Source organism: Festucalex cinctus, chromosome 4, assembly GCF_051991245.1.
Source record: "Festucalex cinctus isolate MCC-2025b chromosome 4, RoL_Fcin_1.0, whole genome shotgun sequence".
NCBI classification, from domain to species: domain Eukaryota; kingdom Metazoa; phylum Chordata; class Actinopteri; order Syngnathiformes; family Syngnathidae; genus Festucalex; species Festucalex cinctus.
The window spans coordinates 23,831,660-23,856,292 of NC_135414.1; the positions used below are offsets into that span (position 1 = coordinate 23,831,660).

The following is a 24,633-nucleotide window of genomic DNA, read 5'->3' on the forward strand; positions in this document are numbered from 1 at the left end:
TTAAAAAAAAAAAACTGAACGGAACTGAAGTTTGGCATTTAAAGAAAGGTTTTGAAGCATTTTAATGTATCAATTTTATATATTTTTCTTTGCTTTTTGTACAAAATGTAAGATTCTACTTACTAATATTCCCTACTGTGAAACACTGGGTGAGAAATTGTATAGATCAAATGTAAACAAACAAAACAAAAACTAACAAAAAAAATAAGGTCAAAAGCACTGTTGAGTTCCTGTCAATATTTCTGCTACAGAGCAAAGAACTCCACCAGGGTGACTTTGAAATCTTTTCATGTGTGTCTCACACTCCCTTTTCCTGTGTTCCATTGAACAGTGACAAGCAATATAATTAATGCTTCCCCCGCCATCTATATTAACTTTCAGACAATGTTGCGTCTGCTACAGTTGTCCGACTGTGCTGATAAATCAGGTGTGTTAAAGTATTTGTTCGAATTTCCGCTCCTCTCCGTCAACCTGTAAATGCATGAAAACGCATATTGAACGGATGCTTAATTTTCCTGCGGTGCCTTAAAGTGGTCTCTTAATTAACAGGTGCAAACATCTTGGCACAGTTTAATCAGGAATTCCATTATGCTATTCAGCAACAATATATCACAACAACAGCATCAATTCACATGTCATGCATTGTGAGCGTATGTCCATTCAGTTTGTGTATGTTTAGGGAAAGAGTTTGTATTACTTACAGAGAATACTCTGGCGGAACCCCCTTGAAGGCTGGCAGTTCGCGCACGTACTCATTATGAAACCATTTGACTTTGAAGTGAAGATTCATGTATTCAGTACTTTTGCATAAGCGGTGCTTATCGTGCTCTGAAATGCAGATTAAAACACAGGAAAGGGAAACCGGTTAGAGCAAATGCTTCATGTCGAAATTGTAAAGCTTGGCTAAAAATAAAAAAAAAAAGCTTGTTAATTTCAACCCATACAATTATTTTTTAAAAGTCACTTCAAGACAAAAAATAAAAAATAAATACATGTGCAGGCGTATTCATAATAAATACGAGACTTAAGTAACTGTTTTTTGCTTTAACACAAATATATTCACAGGCACAATTGTGCCAACAGCCTGCAGCTATTGAAGGCATTACAAAATAAAAGTGTCCAGCAGCTCCCTTCAGAAAAGACATGATTCCTGAGAAATCCGTTTTTGGCTGACGTTGCTGCTGAGTCATTAAGTCTGGCTCGCTTCAGACATTTTGGAACAATTAAACCTGTGGGATTCCCCCAGTCATGTTCAAGGGATGGGGACAAAGTAAATAAGTGAAATTCAAATAGCGACTTTCAACCATTTGATTTACCCTATAGCATTTCTTTTGAAAAGAAAAAACAATTTACAGAATGTATTTATTTTGAAGATATTATTTCTTGTTCTGGTCAAGTGGCACGCTGACCAGTCACTTGTTGCTAGGTAGAATCATTTTTCTGCCCCCAAGACCTGATTAAAATACTTGGCATAAGCCACTCATTAGGCTGTGCTAACCTATAAAAAAACCTAGTTTACATCTAAACCCACACTGTCTAAAATATACACTTATAAGAAATTAAGAAAATATTGAATGATGAACAGCAACATTACTCAATGACAACGTAGAGCCAATATTGTTTTTATAGGAAAAGTAAATTTCACGTTTGCCAGCCTCGTTGTGAGGCAATGAGAGAATGAAAAAGGCCAGCCGCACCTTAATGAGAGTCTTTTTTTTTTTTTTATATATAATTGAAAAATAAATAAATAAATAAATAAATAAATAAAGCTTTCCTTAAAAAATACAGATATTTCTAACGTATTAAAATATTTGAACAGTAGCATATACACACATTTGAATTATTACTGTAAAATTTGATACACAACATATAAGTGCTGAGGTTGTTTTTTTTTTTTAATGTATTTATTTATTTTTTGTCCCTGCAGTGCTAGGAGAAAGGTAATGGTGCAATTCTTTCGTAAAAAAACAACAACAACAACAAAAAACGGATAACTGTCACTGGGGGGAAAAAATACCAAAAAGTATCAGCCACAAGATTGATGAGCGGAATATTATGAATCGAGTAAATTGTCTGTCAGACTCCCCAGGATGAGATTAAAAATGCAGTGAAAGAAGCCACTCACACATGCGTATGCATGAGGCATGAATAAAGGCATGATAAGCAGCCAGCGTGTAGACACTAGACAGCGCGATCGTTTTTAAATGGGAGCACTCGTGCGAGGTTGAGTGTTTATGAAACACACCAACACGCACGAGAGTCCGTCTTCATGACGACAACCTATAATAATAATAATAATAATAATAATAATAATAATAATAATAATAATAATATAACTATAATAATTAAAACTGGTCAGGATTCTTGACCATATAATAACCCAGCCTTACGTATATTGCCCTTTGAAAGGTTAAAAAAATATATAATTTGAATAAGTATACGTTTATCTATCTAGCATGGCGTCAAAAATGGAGATTAAGATGTCAACAATATGAAGGAATTCATCTATGGCTGCTTTCATTTTGCTCACACTGCCTCAACGTTAACTGAATAAAGGTTTGGAATCCAGCTCGTTGCACCCTGCCTGTCACGCCTTAATCCTGATAAGAACCACGAGTGCTTAGCCTGATGAATAGTGTTAACTAAGCCTGCCATCCTACACTCTTCTTTAAGCCCAAAGAAAATGTTGCCAGGTGTTTAAATTACCTTTTTTTTTTTTTTTTTTTTTTTTTTTAAACACGCTTGTTGCATTCAAAATATCAAAACAATACTGGGTGTTTCTTGTTTTCAATGAGGAGGAAGATTCTGAGGGTTTTTCACCAATAAATTACTAAATAAATAAATACAAGCTGCACAGCAAATGTCATTTTTGTTTTGATTTTCATTTCATCATTAATCCTCGAATTCTGACACAACAAAAAGCTCACTCAAAGGCCATTTTATTTTCTTTGCTCTCTGCTTTCCTTTTAAGTTTCCAACTGTTGGGTTAGTTCAAATTGTGTATGAATTTTGACAGTTTGGCAGGGATCCCAGGAGCCCAAGTAGAAGACCTTTTGAAAGCACCGCAATATCCTTCCTGGAATGAAACCAGACAACGCCTTACAGTTACTTTCCCTCTGGGATCACTGCTCCCATCTACACCCAATCGTCATGGGTGAATCGGTTTTGACTACACGGAGAAAAGTAACGTTTCACTTGCTGGCAGCTTCGATAGTCGTTTTTTTTTCAAGAAGGAAAATCGTCATCATGATGCAGAAGCTGAACACATTGAGGAAAGAGATGATATAAATTGTTTGGTAAACAGCAAAAACAAACACAGAAGAGTCAAGTACCTTCCCACTAAAGTGTGAAAGCACACAAAGTCAATCGTTTTCAGAAAATATGTTTCCTGTTTAGCATTTTGGAAAGTTGTGATGGCATGATGTGTCCGCTGCTTGCACCATGCAGTACCCAAATCCCGCACATTAATTGACAGATGTAATTCGGCAGCTTGGTGATCAAGTGCCGCCTCGTCCAGAGAAAACGATAAGAAAATAAACAATCGATGCTGCCTTTAAAAGGCTTGTGTGCGCTACTCAGTTTGAAATTTTCAGACGAGTCGTCATGGTAATGAAAACTCATGTTAGCACAGCCTGGGGGAAATAGTTTTTGCAATACTCTCTAAATCAAGGCACTGCCTTAAGAAAGAATAGGCTATTCACCAAAAGTTACATTATGTAAAGGAAGCGAAACCTATCAAGCGTCTTCAGTTTCTTGTTCATTTTAAATGCCCGGTACTTCTAAACATGTTTGTCTGGATGATTCGATTTGAAGCTCGTAAGAGTTTTTTTTTTTTTTTTTTTTTTTTTTTTTAATTCCCCACCCTGTCTCTTAGTCGCATTTATACACATTTAGTGGTACCCTGCAACTAAAATGAACAAGAAATTGAAGAAAACATGGGAGGAAGCTGGAGTACCCAAACTGTACATTAAAACTGTACACGTATGTAGGCTGGCATTTGAACTCAGAACCTGTGTGAGGCAGTCGTGCTAAACACTACAGCACAATGCTGCCAGTTTGTCCATGTCTGGGGTCACGCCAGGGTTAAGTTTGAGTTCATGACCTGTTAAGTTGGGTTCGCGACCGTGAGGTCAAGTGTCTTTTTTGAACTGATGTAACCATCATATAACCATCTTCTAGTTTCAGCTAGTTTTAGGCTATGTGATGTCAATCTTTAATCCTTTAGATGATGTCTGGACCTATGTGATGTCGTTCTTTAGTCCTTTACTTGCTCCAACTAATCAGATTGATTCACTGTCTGTAGCTGCAGTCTGAGAATTTTGTGTGTTTTGCAGGATTATTACTTTACTGCCCTCTGTGCAACTCTCATTGTTTCTCGTCTAGTCAAGTTTGTTTCATGCCATCGATGTGAATACATAGTTAAAATCTTATTTGTGTCTGCGCTTTGGGATCCAACCTTCAGCACATGACACATACAAGTACAAAGTCACCTGGCTATCTACAGGAAGCAGATGGAGGTCATTTCTGAGAAAAGGTCAGCAGGTGTTTGCTTAGTGTGTGTTTGCATACATTATAACGTCATGAATGTATCTTTTTGTTTTTGTTTTTTTTCCTTCCTTCCAATTTCTATAGTTGCTTCCAGAGAGCGGTCGTGCAAGCACAAATCACAAACATCATAGTTAAAAAAGAAAACAAAACAAAACCATTGAAACTCGAAAGGGACAACTGTCATTTTCCATTTTAAATATTTTGCCCCCACAAAATGACTTCCAAATGAAATGACATTGTAACAGAAGTGGTAAATGGCGCGTTTTCCAAACGTTGCCGTTCAGAGCTCGGTTTAAGAAACCCCTACCCCCTCATAAGCTCTAAAAACGACGCAAACAGCCCTGACATCGAGCTGAAGGGACCTCTCCTTGCGTTCACTGGCACTACAGCCCACGGCCTTGGAATAGAAGGGAGAATCCGAGGGAAATGAAACGAGGCCAGCGGGAGCGGTGCAGTAAAACACGGCGGGGCTGCGTGACTTCTTCAGAGTGAGTCATCAGCGTCATTTTTAGAAAAGCTGTGAATGATTTATATCCAACAATTTCAACCGGGAACGTAAGCGACAAGTGACTTTTTTGTGTGTGTGTATTTAATAATACACCCCGCGACACCGCATTAACAATTAAAACAGCTATTGAAGTTCCTTGCTTCACGTCTTTGACTTGAATATCTCATAAGCAAGGGGGTACCTAATGAAGTGTCCGGTGAGCCTGGTTTTCCGAGGCCCGTCGTCGTATATCTGAAGGTCAGTCTCGGTGCATATTCATACATACCGCTTATGTAAATCCATTCTCATGAGGTCTTCTCCCGCTGCTAACCAAGCGCCTGTATGTGCATGTTTGAATGTTGAACAAAGACAAGAGAAGGACGAGCTGCAATATGCTATTTTCTTTCCCTGACACTTCATGCATTTATGTGGTAATTTTCTCAAGTCTCAATTCGGTGTTATTGATGGTGAAGGGTTCTGCTAAAACGAATGTTGCAAGTACAGAAAGTAATTAGAGACTCACTGATTCAAAGGACAAGGGTTTGAGTTGAGTGAATGCCAATTGGCCGGCCACCGTGATTCTGGGTATTTGACTTGGTAAGTGGTGCCTTTGGAGACCAATTAAATTAGTATTTATTTTCATTTGGGCTATTCCCACCTATTCTCTAACCAACCTTAATATTGACTTTACATTAAGGGTCATTATTTGTTTGAGTACGCTTGCAAAAGGCTTTCTGCCAAGCACTACAGCTCATTTCACTTCTGCATGGTAAGGTAGGCACTTTTTGTTGTATTCGATTTGAAGTGTTCCTGTCCATCCATTTTGTATGACACTTGCTCTCATTAGTGCCACAAATAAGCTGGAGTCTATAATAACTGCCTTTGAGTTGAGATGTGGTTAAACCCTCGGCTAGTCACCAGCCAATTACACGGCAGATACTGCATAGAAAAACAACCATTTAAACCTATGGACTATTTACATTCTTTAATGAAGCTATCTAGCCTAAGACGCAACATAGTCTCCGTCACAGTAATCTTGACTTGCCCCAGCATAAAAATGACAATGTGCCTATTTTCACTGTCTACGATATTGCGCCCCCTAGTGCTAGTGGTGTCTCACTTTTCAGCAAGGACTGCATGCTTCAAGCAGACCAAGAGAAGCTTATTCATGCTTTTATCTCCAGCAGACTCGATTACTGTAACGGTCTTCTGACTGGACTGTCTCAAAAGAACATCAGACAATTGCAGATCACTGTGACCAAAACAAAGAGATCAGAACATATCACTCCAGTCCTTAAGGCTTTACACTGGCTCCGAGTCAGCTGTAGAATAGATTTCAAAATTCTGCCATTGGTCTATAAATCACTGAATGGTTTGAGTCCTGAATATATTCAAGAAATGCTGATTGAGTACAAACCCAGCAAAGCTCTGAGATCTACACACTTGGGCCAACTAGTGGAACTCAGGGTTCGAAGCAAACATGGTGAAGCTGCATTTAGCTGTTCTGCTGCACACAAATGGAATAAGCTGCCAATAGAAGTGAAGTCAGCCCCGAGTGTAAATGCTTTTAAATCAAGGTTGAAAGCTTTTTCTCATACCTTTGATTAAGGTATTTTAAACGGTTTAAAATGTTTAGGTTTTTTATTTTTTCCCCCATTTTAATTATTTAAGAAAAAACAACAAAAAGAAAAAACTTCCTCACGCAAAATGTTTTTAAAGTTTGCTGTATAATATTTTAACATAGTCAATATACTTGTATGTTATTTTATTAAATTGTGTAATCTACTTTTGTTTTCTCTTCTGTAGTGTTGTTAATGACTGACATTGTTGACAACAACAACAAAAAACGGACATAAGTGTTTTTCCCAAGACAGCGACAGTATGTTTCTTTTTGTTGATTGGTCAACAGAGAATTTTTATTTCCGTGATTTTATGAAGGGGGTTCCTCGGTTTATATCGGTTTCTGGCATACGTCATTCCGAGGTTACGAACAACACACAGCAAACTCATTTGTGCAACATCATAGGAATACTTGGTCATGCATCATCGGGTGGTATAGTTACTGGTTTTATATTCATGGCCTACGAGTGTTTTTTTCTTTTTATACAAATACTGCAATTACGATGTTTCTACTGTGATAGCGTAGTTCACTGATATAATACGACATGTTTTGACTCAAGTAAAAAATTGGGGTCACTGCCCTATAAATGGAATTCTGTTGTAAACGTAGGACCCCCCCCCACCCCCTGTACTTGGCATTTGCACTGTTTTGAATGTGGTAATGACTAATCATCACACCAAACACTATTTTCATCCTGCTTCATGGTGGTTGTGCTAAATGTTTGGCTGCATGCCTGTAAACAAAAGCAAATGTTGCGTTTGTTGCTAAGCCGGCGATTGTGAAACAAGTTCTTTTGTGCCCCGCTGGTGGTTAAACAATGCTGACTATCCCCAGGGAGGACTTGACTCAGCGTCCCTAGTGAGGATGTCATCTTATCTGATGCTCCCCCCAAACAGGGACGTAGCGACTCACACGGGACCCCTCTTTGTTTTGGCGTCATTGATTTAAATGGCATACATAAGTTTAGCGGCTCGCTCCCATTACCATCCGGTGACCGTCCGCAGAATTGGACGCACGTAAGTTTGCTGGTTTGGCAACCCATTTCACAACTTTGTGAATGACTGGAGGCATGTACGAAGCAATAACCCATTAATTTGTTTTGTGAAAATTGGAACACAAAATGTAGCTCGAGGGAAGAATCAATTTTTATTGAAGCTGTCGTGCCCCATGCCATTAACCATACCGGCAACAGCTACAAAGATAATATTTCATGAGATGGTGAACGTCCCTCTAATGGACACAATTAGTCACTAGGTGCATCATCCTGTTAAAGCAACACAAACAAATGCCTTCCTCTAATAAATATGTCACATATTTCCCATTAGAAAAAAGGGGAATAACCAGTAAATAATCCTTGCTAACCAAAACAGCAGCCCGTAACATAGCACATAAACTCAAAGGATTAGTGTCCTAGATTTTTTATTTTTTTTTATTTATTTATTTTTTTTAAAGTGGGTTTGTCAGACGGCAAGAATTATTTTCCAAAGCAAGTTTTTTTTTTTTTTTGTTGATGATATCGGCGTTCTATAGCACTCCTGCCTCCGGTCCCTAGCGCAGCATATCCGGTTAGTCATATTTCTTCATTTATTGTTAGATCGCATGAGATTTCTGCTCAGGCTTTGTTTTTTTTTCATGATTGGCAATAGAATAGACCATTTGTGGTGTTCTGTGTTGAGATTATGGTTGCACACTATACGCAGGACAACCCCAAAAAAAAACTAATTTCATATGTAGGGTCAGTAATAGATTAAAAAAAAAAAGTTTAAAATCTGAAAAATCTTTGGGTAATGGACCTAACAGATACCATTTAAGTGTACTGTACACATGGAAAAACATATTCTAAATTTTGGAGGCGGTATTCACTGTACCTATCTTGAGTATTTTGGATTTCTGTCTGCTTTCATCTTGCGGGAAAAGCAAATTGGAAACCAAAAATCCATGTACTTCTCCAATTTTAGTATCAAGTATAATAGTCCAATATCCTTGACTGGCTCACTAATGTAAAGATTTTATAGCAGATTTTCTGATGTGTTCAGCCAGCAACAGTATATTTAATTCCCCAAACCCCGACCAGACCACATTCAGTGCATACACTGGAACAAAAAAAAACATGCATCATCCACAATCACGGATAAGAGATTAAGTGTAGTCTATTACACGGAAAGCTGCGATGATTTATGGCAAGACTGCAGCGCTGGTGAATTCATGCAACTGAAACTACAGCAATACGTCATTCATTTATGTTTAATGAAGCTGTTCCAAAAGGCGGGATACAAGTTAATGGGTTGCTGGAGTTTTTGGTTTTAAAGGATACACTTTAGTGACGCCGATTAAACATCTTTACGGTAGCTTTGCAGCGTCTATACTCTGAGCTTTCAAATAGATTCTGTAGTCCAGTTGAGTTTCCACCAATCTGTTGGTGAGGTAGGTAGATTGTGAACAACTATAAATATCAGTATCACTCAGTCTGAATACTGTGCAAATTTCTAGAACTGCAGTTAAACAATTTCTATCAAATTTTCAGTTGATTAATCGGCTAATATTTTTCATTCATTTATCATTTTTTTCCAAATGTAACTTTATTAACTCGTTATTTATAAAGTGCTATAAAGCAACCTTTGCTGCATATAAAGTGCTGCACATGAAGTAAAAGTTAGTCAAGACAGGTCAAACAGAAATAACACAAAATAATTAATTAATAAATATCATGATAAATAAATACATAAAATAAAATACATATTGATAAACAATGTGAAATGAAACAGGACCTTAAAACCAAGGAACATACCAAATCAACTTATGTGAAACCACTCATTTTGAACAAAATCCATTCTGGGACACTGATTAGTTTGGATTTCACAACTATTTTATCCTTCGTGATACCGATGACATCATGCATGGTAGGTGGCCGAAGAATCAAGGGGCCTCTTTTTATTTGGGGGCCGTACAAATCACACATCCAAAAATAAGATTCTGTCATGATGTACTAGCGAATAAAAAAAGCACAAGGATGTGCGCTCATTCATTATTTCACACCCTCCCCCCCTTTTTTTTGCCTCTCTTTGTCTTGTCTCTCTTCCTCTGTTACCCACATTCATATTCACACAGAGATGCTAATATTAGTATCAGCCCTTTATTATTGTTTTACAGCCGCGCCGCCAACAAGCAGGAAGCAGAAGATGCATCAAAGCCTTGATGAAGTCATGCAACATGTGCTGGCACGAGCCCTCCTTCCTCTCATTCCCATTCATTCTTTCTCTGACGCAACGTAGGAGCGCAAACAAACATGGCGGCATCCTTAAGGCTCACTTGGCTCTTATGTAATCTCGTCCCTCCTTCTGAGCGACTTCCATTAGGCGTCTTGACGCCAGCAGCTCAGTGGTTGTAGCTCAATGTATGCATTGTACACATTTTGTGTCCACAGTGGTGTGAAGAGCGCCATACACCGCCTATGTAAAATATATATAGAACGGAGAGCCTCCTTTTATGTTTGTCACGTTTATAGTGTATGTGTGTTATATGTCTGCTGTTGGCAGCGCTTTCATTTGGTATCGGGTTGGTTGCCATAGCAACACAGGACGGTGTGGCATGGGGAAAGAAGCAGCAGGTACATGCCGTGGCTATGAAGGCGTTAACATTCCTCAGTATTTGAGTTTGGCATCTCTGCCTATCGTTATTAGAACAAAAGTATTCGTCTCCTTGTCTGGTTTGCGCATAGCATAAGGCAAGAAAAAAAATCAATTTGGTTGGTACATTTACAAGAAAAAATACGGATTGCAGTTGAATCTCCAGTCAAACGCCTCCATTGAATGGGGCGGAAATGTGTATCAAAAATCAACGGAAAAAATTACCAAGCAAGATGTTAGAAAATCCTGTGAGACTTTAACTTGGTGAGCTTCTTAAGGAGAATGTTTTTCGTTTTTGTTTGCCTTTCACAGGTGGAGGGAACTTGGGCAGCTCAGAGGATTCAGAAGTGATGCGGAATTAGCAAGAAAGGTAACTTGGTCCATTTTTTTTTTGAATGTATTTTTATGGATTGTACACTACATTCCCAAAAACATAACTTGACTCAGTCAAGGATTAGTGTTATAGGACCACTCCAATATGACTAAGTCATGTTATCAACATATTAGCAATGGCTAACTTTAAACTGTAAACTGTTATCACTATTCATTCCTTTGGCTCTCCGTGAGGCGTGCAACTTTCATTGTGTGAACACTCAAGTAACCCGTGTGGTTCCTTACCGGATAACGAGGGTGACAAGACAACCCCGATAAACGGACACGCAACCCTTTCATTCCGTCAATTAAATGTGGTATTGAAGGTGCCAACCTGTCCTTGGTTGAGGGGTGGAAACGGCATCCGTACACACTGGGAGGCATTCTGTCTCCTTTGACGTGAGGGGATCAGGCAGACAAGACAAATGAGGTGCACCTGTGCGTAACATGTGCTGTGTGGTGACGACACGTTGCACGCTTTCTGGGCAATAAAACTAAAAAACGATTTTGGACGTAAATTTTCCCTCTTCTGATCAAAGTCAGGCAAGATTCACAAGTTCTTCTTAATTGTTGATTTCAATGTAGTTAGTTAATAGATGAAGATTCTTCTTCGTCTTAGACTACTACTTTTTCTTCTTTTTATTATCTGCCAGTCTGAGAACCCCTTGGCACTATACTGACCCTCATAGGTCATTGGTGGTACTACGACTGCTTTGAGAGAGGAGACTTGTTTATCAGTGGAGCTGTTACGTTTTGTGTTGATCATCTTGTGTATACTCTGCTTACTCAGCGTATTATATTATATACACTCCAACATGTTAATTCACAGAGACGTTTGCGCCCTTGCAAACCTGTCGGGCCCCACATGTGCAGTTAAACAGATTGATTCACATCTCCCTTCTGTACCTCGCCTACACACCACCAATCCACATATCCTGAGGGGGTGTTGATCCGCAGGACTCTAACCGAACAGGAACAGCTTGCTCAATCGCCTATAGGAGGTATTTTCGGTCTTTAGGGGAATAAGATGGAGCAGCAGGAGCTTTGGCATTGGGATTTTAAGTCAGAAGCCACGTTTAAACCGGAAACATCTGTCTTGAGGCATCAAAGCAGCTCAGAGATTTGTTCCGTGATGGCTGTCTTCTTCGTAAAAAAAAACAACACTATAGTAACTTACTTGTTGAGATTTGCAGCACAGTTTCAGTTCAATTAGTTGAGTTCATTTAATTATTGTAATTAAATCTATGAATATGTATTATCTTTGGAAATTTTGAACTTCGGTTTTCATACCAGTGCTGTATTGAGCATGTTTAGGGATGTCACGATAAGGGCAATTTCGTGATATTAAAACTGCCACAATATCGTCGTCGTCATGTTCACAATATTTAAAAGGAACACATATTAAAAAAAGTCAGGTTGATTTCCATTTATGAAGTTCTAGCACCCTCTGGTGGCTAGTTTATTAGTGCAATTTAATTTTCATGAGGGATGTTTTGGCCTTCTACGTTTAAAATCTATGCTAATTGTCAGATGAAGGGGAACCTAATTTGCTTGTGAAGCGATCAATGTGTGCTTGCATTAGCAAGTAAGTCCCTCAATATTGTTATTAGAGATTGTAGGTGGTTTATATGCATTGCTGTTGTGTATAAAAGCACAATATTGTGCTTTATTTTTTTAGTATGAGATCCCTTTTTTTTTCTTTTTTTTTTCTTTTTTTTTTTTTTAAATATCGCCAACGCCCCCACAATATCGTGATAATTATCGTATCGTGACCTTCATATTGTGATAATACCGTGTCGTGATGTTTGGATATTGTTACATCCCTAATAATGATGCTGCCTGGCATACTAGTTTGAGACTTCTGTAAAAACGTAAAAACGTAAAATGCTACTCTACTTTGCATACTGTAAACGATTTTTTTATCCTGCTCAAGTGTATTTTAAATAGTTTTTAAATGCTATATGTATATATATATATATATATATATATATGTATATATATTGAGAGATAATTAGAGTTATGGGACAAATGTGTCACGGATAGTCACACCAAAACGGGAATGATATGTTTTAGAAAACATTGACTTTAAACAGTTTAATAGTCATAATAAATGTCCGGCCAAAATGACTCAATATGTATTTAGTTAAAACAATCTTGTCCAAATGTATGCCACTTCATACTTGGACAAAAGAAAAACAAAACAAAACCCAGCATTTCCAATCTCTTGTTGCTATTGTGAGCGTTTGGATTGTTCCCACAATCAGTTGATGATCTCGACTCCAATTGTGTGAATCAATATTGTGTAATCAGTGGGCAGTGTGGATGAGAACAGCTGATGAGCTTCGTTGCAACGACAGCCAATGAACTTGAGTGTGTGTGATGAATTAAGGTGTTGGTGTCACCTAATTCCTGATGATTGCATTAATTAATGCGTCAAAGTAAACACATAACTTTACGCTCAGACGTACCTCAAACATCAGGTCAACGTTTGTTGACCTTTGAGATTCGACTCACCTTCCATGGCGTACTTCATGTCCAGGGCGAAGAGGTTCCATGTGATCTCGGCGCTGATCTTGCCCACGCTCAGCTCCTGGGGAAACCTGGCGGAAATGGAAATGGATTTCAGTCAAACTCATTTCCCTATAACGACATGTTCCGCTAGGTGGCCCGAGAAAAAAACCCTTCATACTTTTTTGCAAGGCGATACGGTTGGCGAGGCTCCGGAGGAGAGCACAAAACATTTTTTTTCATTTGCCAAATCAATAAGAAAATCAAGGATGGCTACAGAGTAGTGGTTCTGAAACTATTTACACCAAGTACCACCAAACAAATATTTACTACTAACATGAACGTAGTAGGCCTCAGTGGTCATAAATAAAAACAGAAGATATTATTCTTAACAAAAAAATGTTATTGTAAAGAATGCAAGACACTATAACAGAGGTGTCAAAGATACGGCCCGCGGGCCGGATCAGGCCCGCAAAAGGATTTAATCCGGCCCGTGAGATGATTTTGTAAAGTTAAAAAATAAATAAATAAAATAGAAATTGTATTGTTGGACTAATTAATCAGCCGGCCACAATCAAAATTTGTAATTTCATAAGCAGTTCTCAGATGAGCAGTGCAACTTGTATGGGCGAATCGTCCTGGATGTCATTATTTTTACACACAACTTAAAGTTACGGTTGGTTTCATTATTATTAATTTTTTTTTTAAATCATAGATCGACATCAATGTGTTAAATACGACACAAATTCAATTACTGGTAACACAAATAGATATGACAAGGATTAGCGTCGTTATAACGTCATTAACTGCGAGTCGCAATGCATTCTGGGAACTATATATATACGTCCGGAACGTATACCGGCAAAGCGTTGCCGCGTTCCATTTGCATTTGTGTTATTTTTCGGGACAATATGATTACAGTTGAGCTCCGTAATTTAAGGGCTTGGTAATATATTTTCCCCCATGCACGCCCTGAGCTAACGCGTTTGACACACCTGCACTATAATATACATTTTGAGTAAGTAAGTGAGAAAAATTAGTAAAACTACTAACACATTTTTTTATTTTTTTTTGCATAGCCAATGAAGGAAATTGAGCGACTTTACCATATAATGTGTAATATAGTCATACATATAAATAAATAAATAAATAAATAATAATAATAAAGATTAGGGGTGGAGGCAACCTTTTTGCCAAACAATTTTCTCCTTGGAATGTTGCCGAGTGGCAATTCCAAGTTGAATGTGACACATCAGCGCTTTAATTATCCATATTCTCAGACAAAGATGGAAAGACATTAATAGATGAAGGGCTTCCTGGCTGGGAGAAAGGTCAGTTCTCCAAGAAATCCTTAGCGTTGATTTTTACAAGCACAAAGTTTTTTGTTTTTTTCCCCCCCTCTGCCGAAAGCATAATCGCTCCGGTGTGCAGAATAAATACAAAGTGAGACGAGGAGGCGGATTTGTGATGTGAGCGGCAAATGAAGGAAATAAAAACAGATCCCAGCAACAATCCGTCCTCCTGCTTTCCCGTCTATCACGCTTTAAACCTTCAGCATACAATAACATGTAAATCTGTGTGGATGTGTTCTACCTCTACGCGAAGTAAACAAGCTTTAGGCAGGATGGCTATTTTTCTTCGGGAACAGTCTCTAAAGCTTCTTCTTCTTTAATCTATGTGTATTGTTGCAAAATGAACACCGGTCTTTTCATATTTTGGCCCTGAAAACAAATTAAGCAGCTTTTCCCCTATTTGGCATCAAGCCCACTTGAGGGTTTTGACATAAAAGAACTGTGGAGGTCGTTCCGGTCCCGGAACTTGACCAAAAGAGGAAAAGTGAAGGAAATACTGTAGATATAATTATTACAGAGCTATCATTAGACAGTGTGGGAGAGGGAAGGGAAGGAAGCTCAGGGCATAAACAGCCGTAATGAGCATCATAAATCAGCAAGGCGCAAAAAGAAAAGAAAATGAGCTAAAAATATGAATGCATACAAAAGGATGAGAGGGTATGTAATATGTGTAAGTGGGGCAGCAATGGGGAGAAAAAAAATGATCATTTGGTTTCTGCTTTGGTGAATTCTACTGTTTTCGTGGAATGTGCAACATATGCTCAACAATTAGTCTGCTATTTCGGCGATGCATTGTTAGGAAGCTTTTCAATTAAGTCTCAACACTGATGCTTGGAATGGCCATATCATCAAATTGCTTTGGGTGATTACGGGATGAAATTAACCCATCCATCCATTTTCTATTGCGCTTCTCTTCTTCAGGCTCACGGAAGACTTTTAGGCAAGAGGCCAAACATACCTTGGATTGGTTAGCAGCCAACCTCAGGGCGCATATAATATAGTCAAACAACCCTTCCTGTAGTTACATTGACATCTATGGACAATTTAGAAAAGAGAAAATGGACGGCTCCATGACTTTTTCTCTCCTCGGGCTAAAGGGGGGCTGAGAAAAAAAAAAAAATTAGAATATCAAATAATATATGTTGGAGAGGCTTAACTTGAGCTGCAAGTATTTCTGATGGGGCTGTAGCCCCTCTTTGCCCCAGTGAAATGCCAAATTATTGAGAAAAAAAATCAAAAAATTATTAATCTAATAATAAACTCCATTTTCCTTCAGTTTATTCAAAACTAGTGCTGTCAAAGTTAAAGCGTTAACTAATTAATTAATCACAAAAAAATTACCGCATTAATCATTGTATTACCACAGATCAATCACACTATTAATTTTGACCGCAGATGATCCTTTTTAGCCGACAGCGTATGGTTACGTGAAAGGTAGCTGTTAGAGTTTGAGCAATAAACATAACTACATGCATTAAAGTAAAGCATTTAATAAATGTTTACATATGCCGTAGGTTATTTTTTTCCATTTTAAATTATACAAATAATTAATTGATTAGAATTAGGTGGAGTGTGTGCAGTGAATATCCATTTTTGAAGACGTCCTCATAACATTAAATGTCGAAAAAATTAATATAACAGGTGCGCTTCAAATTTAGCGGGCAAAATATGTTGGGGAAAAAAAAAAGCATTTTTAAGTCGGTGATTAATCATGATTAATCAAAATTCTAAGATGTGATTAATCTGATTAAAACATTTAATTCAAAACACAATCAAACTATTAATTCCACACAGTTGACCAAACTAATCAGTTTATCGATTGCTATGGCCATCCCTAATTAATGAGCACATTATATAGCACATACTGATTGATGACGGGCGTGTAGGCCGTCCGATCCTCGTCGATGACCGACACCATGAGGGTGATGAGTTTTGGCCAAAAGTCCAGGTTCTTGATGGATGGTCCCTGCTCCTCACGTGGGATGTCCTGCTTCCGGCTCTGCGGAGAAGAAATTCAGGAAACGTTCAAACGCCGTGAAATGGATTTTGCATCAGGAAAAATGGAAGTGATTCATTAATAAGAAGGGTTAGTCAAATAGATTTAATCAAATACCAAAAATTAATCAACCTTCCCATATGTTTAATATAGTAACTGTCGAGAGTTACAAATTTGAATACCCAAATTATCTACACTGTTATGTTGTACGTATTTGCTTATCTCTGACAATTCCATGCTAATTCTAATTCATCACTAATTCTAAAGGTGTTCTACATTCATTTATGTTTCTTTGTCAGGCCCAGCAAAATCATCAACGTTGTATTCTACATGCTAATCCATAATTACATTGACAATGACAAATAATATTTGACATACACTCCCAGGAATATACTCGTTTTCTTTTTCCATTTGTTTATGTAAATTGGTACCATTACAGATGAATGAAAAACGGTGAAACTGGTTCGATTCTGTTGCTGAATAATTTAGCGGGAACGATCTAACAACCTTCAGCATATTGACTTTGGTGCAGCACAGAGGCGGCGTTGTTGGGAAGACTGCTTGGGAATTGGAATTTCAACATGTGTCCGTCTATTCCTCAGCATCCAATTGCTGTCATCAACGATTAACTTTACGTTTTCGGTGCTGTATCGAAAAGATCCCGTTGCGTGTTTTGCGGCGTCGAGGAGGGCGAGCGAGTTTAATCTCGGCCGAACAAGGACGCAGATGTTGATCGTGTTACACCCAATTCTGGGTTGTCTCCTTTTAATCACACGGGCTTGGGACTGCCAGAGTAATGAAAAGGGATTACGTCATTCGGGTAGAGGCTTCTTTCGAATACGTACTTGTAATTTGCCTCTTCTGCTCTGTGTGTTAAAACATGAAAAACGCTCTGGGGCACTTTGAGCTTTAGATTCGGAACTCCCAAGACTTGGGAATTGTCCGTTTTATACTCTGCCAGCGTGAACAAGATGGAGACAAAAACCTATAGTGTTTTACTGTACAGAAAGTAAAGGAATGGAAAATCAGTTAATATGGTGAATCAAAGGGGACATTTGCGGTGTTAGAAAAATGTAGATTTTTACAGAAACATGATGCGGAATGTTAACTCATTCACTACCAGCCCAAGAAAGTTGTATCTTTGACGTCTCTACCCGTCAAATAGCAGTGATTGAGTTTAATGAGACACCTCGGAGCTGTTTTAATTTGTGGAAAAACTGTATAATATGTCTCCTTTAAGATAAGTTCAACAAAATGTTTTCCACTCTAACTAACTTGGGAAATTCCGAATGTGTTTCTAGGTTTAAACCCTAAGACGGCGACTAATCGTAGCGAGGGGAATTGGTAGAGGTGCGCGACTAAATTCATGTGCAGTTGGAAAACATGAATAATGAAAAGAACGTCCCCGCAGGAGGGGTTAAATCCGTCATGGAAAATCCTCCGCGCAGGTGCAAAAGTGAAGGACACATTTGAAAGTTGCCTCGATGGGCTGCATCTCGCATCCTGTTAAAACTCCCTTTGCTCATTTGTATTCGTCTCAAGTCACCATAACCACATTGTTAGATGCGATTAAGTCGCTGTTTGTTTATTTATTTTTATGCAGTCAGTGACGCACCAATGGGTTGTTATCCACTTGCACAAGGAAAGGGAATATGATACGGTAATATTGGATTGCACCTTAGCACTACCACTACCACTACTACTAGGTTGAGGCGATCGCAGCAAGATTGAGAGCGCATCACTCTGCCAGAGGCTAGCGAGTGTGTTATGTTTGTCTGTTGCTCCCGGGTCACTATGTGTAAGCATCAGCATTTGCATGCAACTGGCTGCCCATAAAATTCCCCCATCAATTCTCACTATTCAACTCCAAATTACAGTCCCAAACTGAGGAACGCTCTCTAGTAATTAGGGCTGCACGATATTGTAAAAGCATGCGATATAGTTTCTGAATATAGCGATATCAATATTATTGCGATATTTAATATGTAACTAAAGAAATGACATTTTTATTATCTAATGAACAAATTACATTTTTGCCATCCGGCAAAATAATCACACTCTTAATGAATTGTAATTACCTTTGGATAATGTTCAACTATTGGATGGCAGTGCACATTTTCGTTATGTTTTGCATTTGCATTATTAGGGTTGGAACACCCATGTAACTAGGGGCGTGGAAACCAAATAAAAAGAGAGGGTGGAGATTTTTTTCAGCGTGCAGTAGAGTTCCCCCCCTCTCTCCTAGTGAGCATTGAACTGAGTGTCTTCTCTCCTTTTTTGTCAGGTTTAATACATGTCAAATAGGTAAACCTGATAGTCTGACTGGTCAAATTTATATAACAGCAGAAAATTCCATATCAAACTTATGGCATGTCTTTGCGATATGCATATTGCATAGGCCGATATCGCAATATCGATATTTTTTCGATGTATTGTGCAGCTCTACTAGTAATGTAGATGATTTCTGACAGAATGCAAAAAAAAAATAAAAAATCATGAAGTTGAAGCTGAAGTCGCAATCTCTATGTTTTGGATGAAGGAAAATGTAACGCTTCTCACAACTCATTGGCTTCCATTTAAATTAGAATGGCACTAGTGCAACTGTGATTGGCTGGCGATCAGTCCACCTGGATGAGATATTGTTTGTAATTTAACACAACCTTCGGACATGAGCAAAAGTAGGCTTATATGAGGTGTGGCAGAAAGGTTCAGAAAAAGATACAGAAAAGATACATTCCAAATCCAAACTATGGGGATTTTATTTCAGAAATAAGTCTTTTTTTTTTTGTTTTTGTTTTTTTTTTTTGTTTTTTTTTTTTCTTCACTTTGAAGCCAGAAGACGGCTGTTATGTGCGACATTTTTTTTTTTTTCTGTACTTGACTACGGTGACCTTTTGTACATGAATGGACACACTGCATAATACTGCCTATCACGGTGTTCTTCGTTTTATCACATATTGCAAAACCTTTTTAACACATCACTCTTTATCAGTGTAAATACCAAGGCTGGCTGTCGCTCACTTGCCATATGGAGGGCGGATCAGTCATCTTTTCATCTAAAAGGCATCTCGGTCCGCTGCCCGTTTATATCTATTCACTGGGGAACACAATTTTTTCTTGAGTTAAGTCTGGCGGCTGTTTGCAACTAATTTTTGGGAATCCAAATGTCGCTTCAGGTTTCTCGATCATGCAAAGTATTTTAACTATACGATGCCTGAAAAGGACAAAAAAATGTCTGTAAATTAACATGACAATGGAATAGTTATGCTTTGAAAAAGAAAACGGCATAAAACTCATTCAAAATTAGAACGATATCCCCACGGTTATAAATGTTAAGAGAAAAGCCAGCACTAATCCTCTTAATTTTTATTATGCTATCTTCTTGTTTGCAGATATTGATAGAACTGACCTATTGGGAGCTGCACGCACGTCTCAATTGTGGCTGCACAAACAAATTGCTACGTAGCTGGAGATGAGTCCAATCATAATCAGCTCTTCTTACTATACTACAGCCAGGTCAGTGGAACTTTGCTTATCTGGAGGGTAAACTTGACATGCTGGAAAAAAAACTGCAATTTTGGAATCGGCGTGCCAATTTTAGTTTTAGTTAGCGTAAAAATATAACGTACACATTTTTCCCCCCAATTGTTCCCCAGTGTAATCTGCTAGCAGTCATATCGTCTCATCTCAAGTCTCTTAAATGCAACGATTCCAGCTCCTCTCTGCTCAAAACATGGAAGCGACCTGGTAGATTTTCTCACACTACCATATTAGGAGTGTCCCAATCGTCTTAAATGTGCGTCAAGGTGTGAGGATTGAGCATAAACGAGGTTCCAAGGACTAGCTTAAATTGAGGGACCTCTGATGTATCCTATGTATCATGTATGAAGTCTTATAGTTCCTCCGAATTTTAATATACATATTTTGTATCTATTTGTGGCAGTAATTGATACATATTGTAAATGTTTTCAGTCTCGAGCAAAATTGAAGGATTTAGCCTCACTGTTCCAATATTTTCAGAGTTGTGTCGTTGCGCCTCTTGCAAAAGTTCCACAAGCTTCACAGTGGCTGAGCCAGTTTTTTCTCCTCTCGTTGCCATTTACCATGACTGATCTCCTTGCATGAAAGCATCCTTTTACTGTGAGGATTGTCGAATTCATTAAGCCGGGGTCCCCTGCCTTAACTTCTCCCCGCCCTCCCGCTAGTTATTTCATGCCCGGGCGGAAGCGGCGAGCGCGGTTGTCACGTTACGCAAGATGCCTTGTTGTGTCAGGGCTGCGTCTCGGCCTGCCTTGTAACGAGACGGGGCTCTCAAATGAGTTGTAACCACGGCGACAGCGAGGGTAGCTCGTGTCTGCGACCACAATAATTTACGGTCACGGCGAGGTTAGCTTTGGGGCAATGTCTTTTTTTTTCCCCTTTGTCTTGTGGATGGAGAGGTTGTCGACATTGAAACAAGTACAAAACGATGTAATTAGCAAAAGTGCCGATGTGGTAATTGCTTGCAACACCTCTGGCCGTTTAAACAAAAGGAAAGCTTATTATTCTACTTTTGGGGCGGATTGCATCCCATTACAGCCTAAAATGGACATTATCTTCCGTGGTGTGGCAGTCATAAAATCCGGAACAGTTGCCTGATAATCCACCCAGACGTGGCCAATCAAGGAGAACGCCTGGAAATCCTTAATGCAGCCAAGTGATGCTGTATTTCCAGAGTCTCTGTTGCCTCATTTTAGAGCCCCCGGTGGTCCTGGCAAGCCAGCAATATTCATGAAGACTTTAAAGGCGGCATGTGATGATGTTTTTTTTTTTTTTTTCCCCCCACATTGCACTGCTTATTGATTTGCTGGTCACCTTTGAGTCTTTCAACACATTTTATTGCACACTGAGGGTAACAAATGATATGACAACTGTGCCATGAGAAACATGTTGCCATTTGAGGCCATAGGACCTGTTAAATTGCAAGTCACATTGCAGGAAATATTTAATTCAGTTCATCAATAAGGCGGAACATCCTTGTCTTACCCCCCACACACACACACACAGTCAATATCCTTTCCTGTGACATTTCTGTGGTGCAAAACAAGAAAATAAAACATGAAAAATACAAATAAACAACGAAGCACACCTGCCAGCAATAATCCTGTAGCTGCTAATTTAGCTGAAATCTCCCGTTATTCACTGATATCTCCAAGTGTTGTTGGACTTTTAAGGCAGATTTTTTTCAGAATATTTTGGTTGATCACTTTTTTTTTCAAGGCTGGATGTTCCAAAGCAGTTAATTTTTGGAGGACAACATTTTCAATTGACAGTGGGTAAAAAAAATGGCCACCACTTGAGATGGGTAAGAACAGGTGGATTTTGATGCTTAAAATTCATATTCCACAAACACAATATTAATCAGAATGTCGTGTTTAGACTAGTGGGACACATAGAATATACAATTGTGAAGGCATTTTGGACTTAACGTCCCCTTTAAGGATCAGTCATCTAATGAGTCTTTGCTACGTATCGGCCTTGCATACATCACCATATTTTAATCTTGTACTTCATGATTAATTTTAATTGCATGAGGGCGTGTTTACTAGCATGCGGTCGAGTGTTCTGCTGTTCTTATGAACCAAACTATCACAACAACATAAGGGTGCTCATGTGTGTCGTATTCCTACAAATGCAATTACCTTGCCACAGATATCTGTAAACTATAGTCCGTTCATCAACGGCAAGCATTATTTGTTTGCTTTAATTTGCACTCTGCGTTAATAATTAAGATTTTGAATTATTGCTGGTTACGCAAATGCTCTGTCGATCCGTTTTACACATTTGCCACAAACGGATTTACCATTGCTCTTTAAACAGTGGCCAGTTGTGTTTATTTACTCAACCGCAGGCAAAGCATTTAATTGAAAGGATGGCTTTACTTTGTGTTATAGTTCCCATTATCGGTTTTCTGTTTCTCCCCAAATAAAAATTCATAGTTTCAATATACACAATATAATATAATGTTGAGGGGTAAAGACACACACTGTATAACTTTAAATGATAGCGTTCACGAGCCAAGCCACCATAGTCAACGTGTTGCCCCTCTTTTAAATAAAATGTATCTATAACAGTAAAAAAAAAAAAAAAAACTGTGTCCAAGGCAATGCTGCCACAGCTTACCTGGTCCAGCAGCTGATTGTACAGTTCGTGACAGTTGTCGAAAATATATTTGTACGTAGAATCCAGGCAGGCTTTCACACAGTCTTTAACCACCTGGCTGGCTCTGGGCGGGCTCTGGAGTTCTTGAACCTAAACACACACACACATACACGCAACTATTAGTTTAAGTGAGGGCTCTCACTCCTCGCCTCGATTGTGAAGATCCAAGCTCTTTACTGGAGGTAATCGCATCACCCACATCTCTTGGCTGTCACCAGGGGCAACGCCAATCAAATCACTTCATGGTCAATATATGCGAGCGAACTCTTGAAAAAATACTTGTTAAACTCGGACCCTTTTGTCATCCGTTTTACTGGTACACCATCTACAATATTACACCCAGTTTGTGAGCACTTACGGCTGAATGCATTTTCGAAGAAAGCTGCTATTGCATTTAGATCAATTAGATAACAGGGCCTCTGTCGATCCGAAGGGGTAGAACATTAGTTTATCCATGTGTTACAGCAGATTTGTAGATTTTGTAATCCCTTAATGGACCAGCATTTAAAAATGTGTCCTGCTTGCTGTCCATGCATAATTCTCACAAATTATTGATGTTCCCTAACTCTGGTCTTTTAGTTTTTCACTGTCACACTATTGAGACAAATGTATTGAGACGCCTTACTAACGCGATTAAACACCTCCAAAGTTTGGTTCAAGTGAGTGCTGTTGCAGTTTAGGTCATGTACATACGGTTTCACGACTCAAAAACTGTTCAAATGAAAACTTAAAGGTGAGTCAGGTCAAGTGAGAATTGCAGCGTGGTAAATGCAGTTCAACCAGCCTAGCAATCCATCATTGTGCCGCTAATGTTATAATATCACCGTCCACGTTCGGATTGTGTGGCGGTATATGACTTCCTGGTGGAAAAAGGCAAGACAATTACATCCATTATGTATACTACAATTGACGTGTGGCGTTCGTGTCTCTGCAGTACATCTTAGAGAGGCTCGTGGACATTTAGGAATGCGCGGTGTGTTCATGACACCAGGGAGAATGCTGTGCAAAGTGCAAAGTGACACTTTTCATTCCTTTGCTCACGGATGCCATCTTAGCTGTGCCTCGGCGTTCGAACGCCGCCACCACCATGTGGGAGTTGAATGGATCTTTTCAAACGCTCACTGTTGAGAGAGTCGTGGGTGAGGAAACAAAAGCAATGATGCTGGAAGCATTTTCAATACTACACGGAGGCTTTACTGTATAGGATCCATTTCGTGAGTCTCCAGTCAAGGGCTTGGTGGGAATAAAGACATGCATCATTTGCTTTTGAATGGTCAACAGTGTTGAGAAGTGTGTACGGGAGTGGTGGCCACCGTTCAAGAATTGTGAGATTGAATTGATTCCAGTGAAATGAAATGAGCCCCAAATCAATGGGGGTTTATGTTTACAATGAAATGTGGGAGGATTTTATGGTAGTGAGCAGTATTGAGTGTTTCAGAAAGTCAAGGTTTTGCACTAAAAGCTCAGATGTAACACAACATGAGAAAAGTAAATGATTGCTGTGCTCTATCGTCATTTATCACCATCTTTGTTTCTATCGATTTCTTTTCAATTAATTGCCATAGTCCACCAATACCGATCTATACTGCTAGTCAAGGCTTAGACGACAAGAATGAAGACTAGGCTAAGACCTTCAGACTCTGACACTATGTCAAGGACAGGTCAAGAGTACTTTGAGGTGTTGAGGCCAAGTCAAGACCAAGGCAAAGGAAATGTGAGACAGAGGCAAGGTCTAGATCTGAGAAGATAAAACCAAGTCAAGGCAGAGACTTTAATGAGTTAAGACCAAGAAGTCAAAACCAAAGCTGAGGAAATCTGAGAAAGGATCAAGGTCAAAACTTTGAGGAGTTGAGACCAAGTCAAGGACAATTAAATTTGAGGCAGAGCCAGGCACAGAACTTTGAGTTTAGCCCAAGTTTAGA

At 38.9% G+C, this 24,633-nt stretch overlaps 1 protein-coding gene and 1 long non-coding RNA gene across 3 annotated transcripts in view; one reads left to right on the plus strand and one right to left on the minus strand.

Moving 5' to 3' along the window:
• The window catches only part of LOC144017849 (uncharacterized), a 65,691-nt gene extending 45,665 nt beyond the window's left edge, over positions 1 to 20,026 (plus strand). Inside the window, exons 4-5 of the long non-coding RNA XR_013283273.1 lie at positions 10,595 to 10,652; positions 19,903 to 20,026. This is a non-coding gene — a long non-coding RNA (uncharacterized LOC144017849). The remainder of the gene's footprint in view (positions 1 to 10,594; positions 10,653 to 19,902) is intronic.
• The window catches only part of unc13c (unc-13 homolog C (C. elegans)), a 140,102-nt gene that overhangs the window by 31,718 nt on the left and 83,751 nt on the right, over positions 1 to 24,633 (minus strand). For both annotated transcript variants that reach the window (XM_077519789.1, XM_077519788.1), the window contains exons 16-19: positions 22,673 to 22,801; positions 16,380 to 16,513; positions 13,169 to 13,254; positions 702 to 828 (exon numbers count right to left, since the gene is read on the minus strand). In XM_077519789.1, the coding sequence (XP_077375915.1) occupies positions 702 to 828; positions 13,169 to 13,254; positions 16,380 to 16,513; positions 22,673 to 22,801 (476 nt within the window). The remainder of the gene's footprint in view (positions 1 to 701; positions 829 to 13,168; positions 13,255 to 16,379; positions 16,514 to 22,672; positions 22,802 to 24,633) is intronic.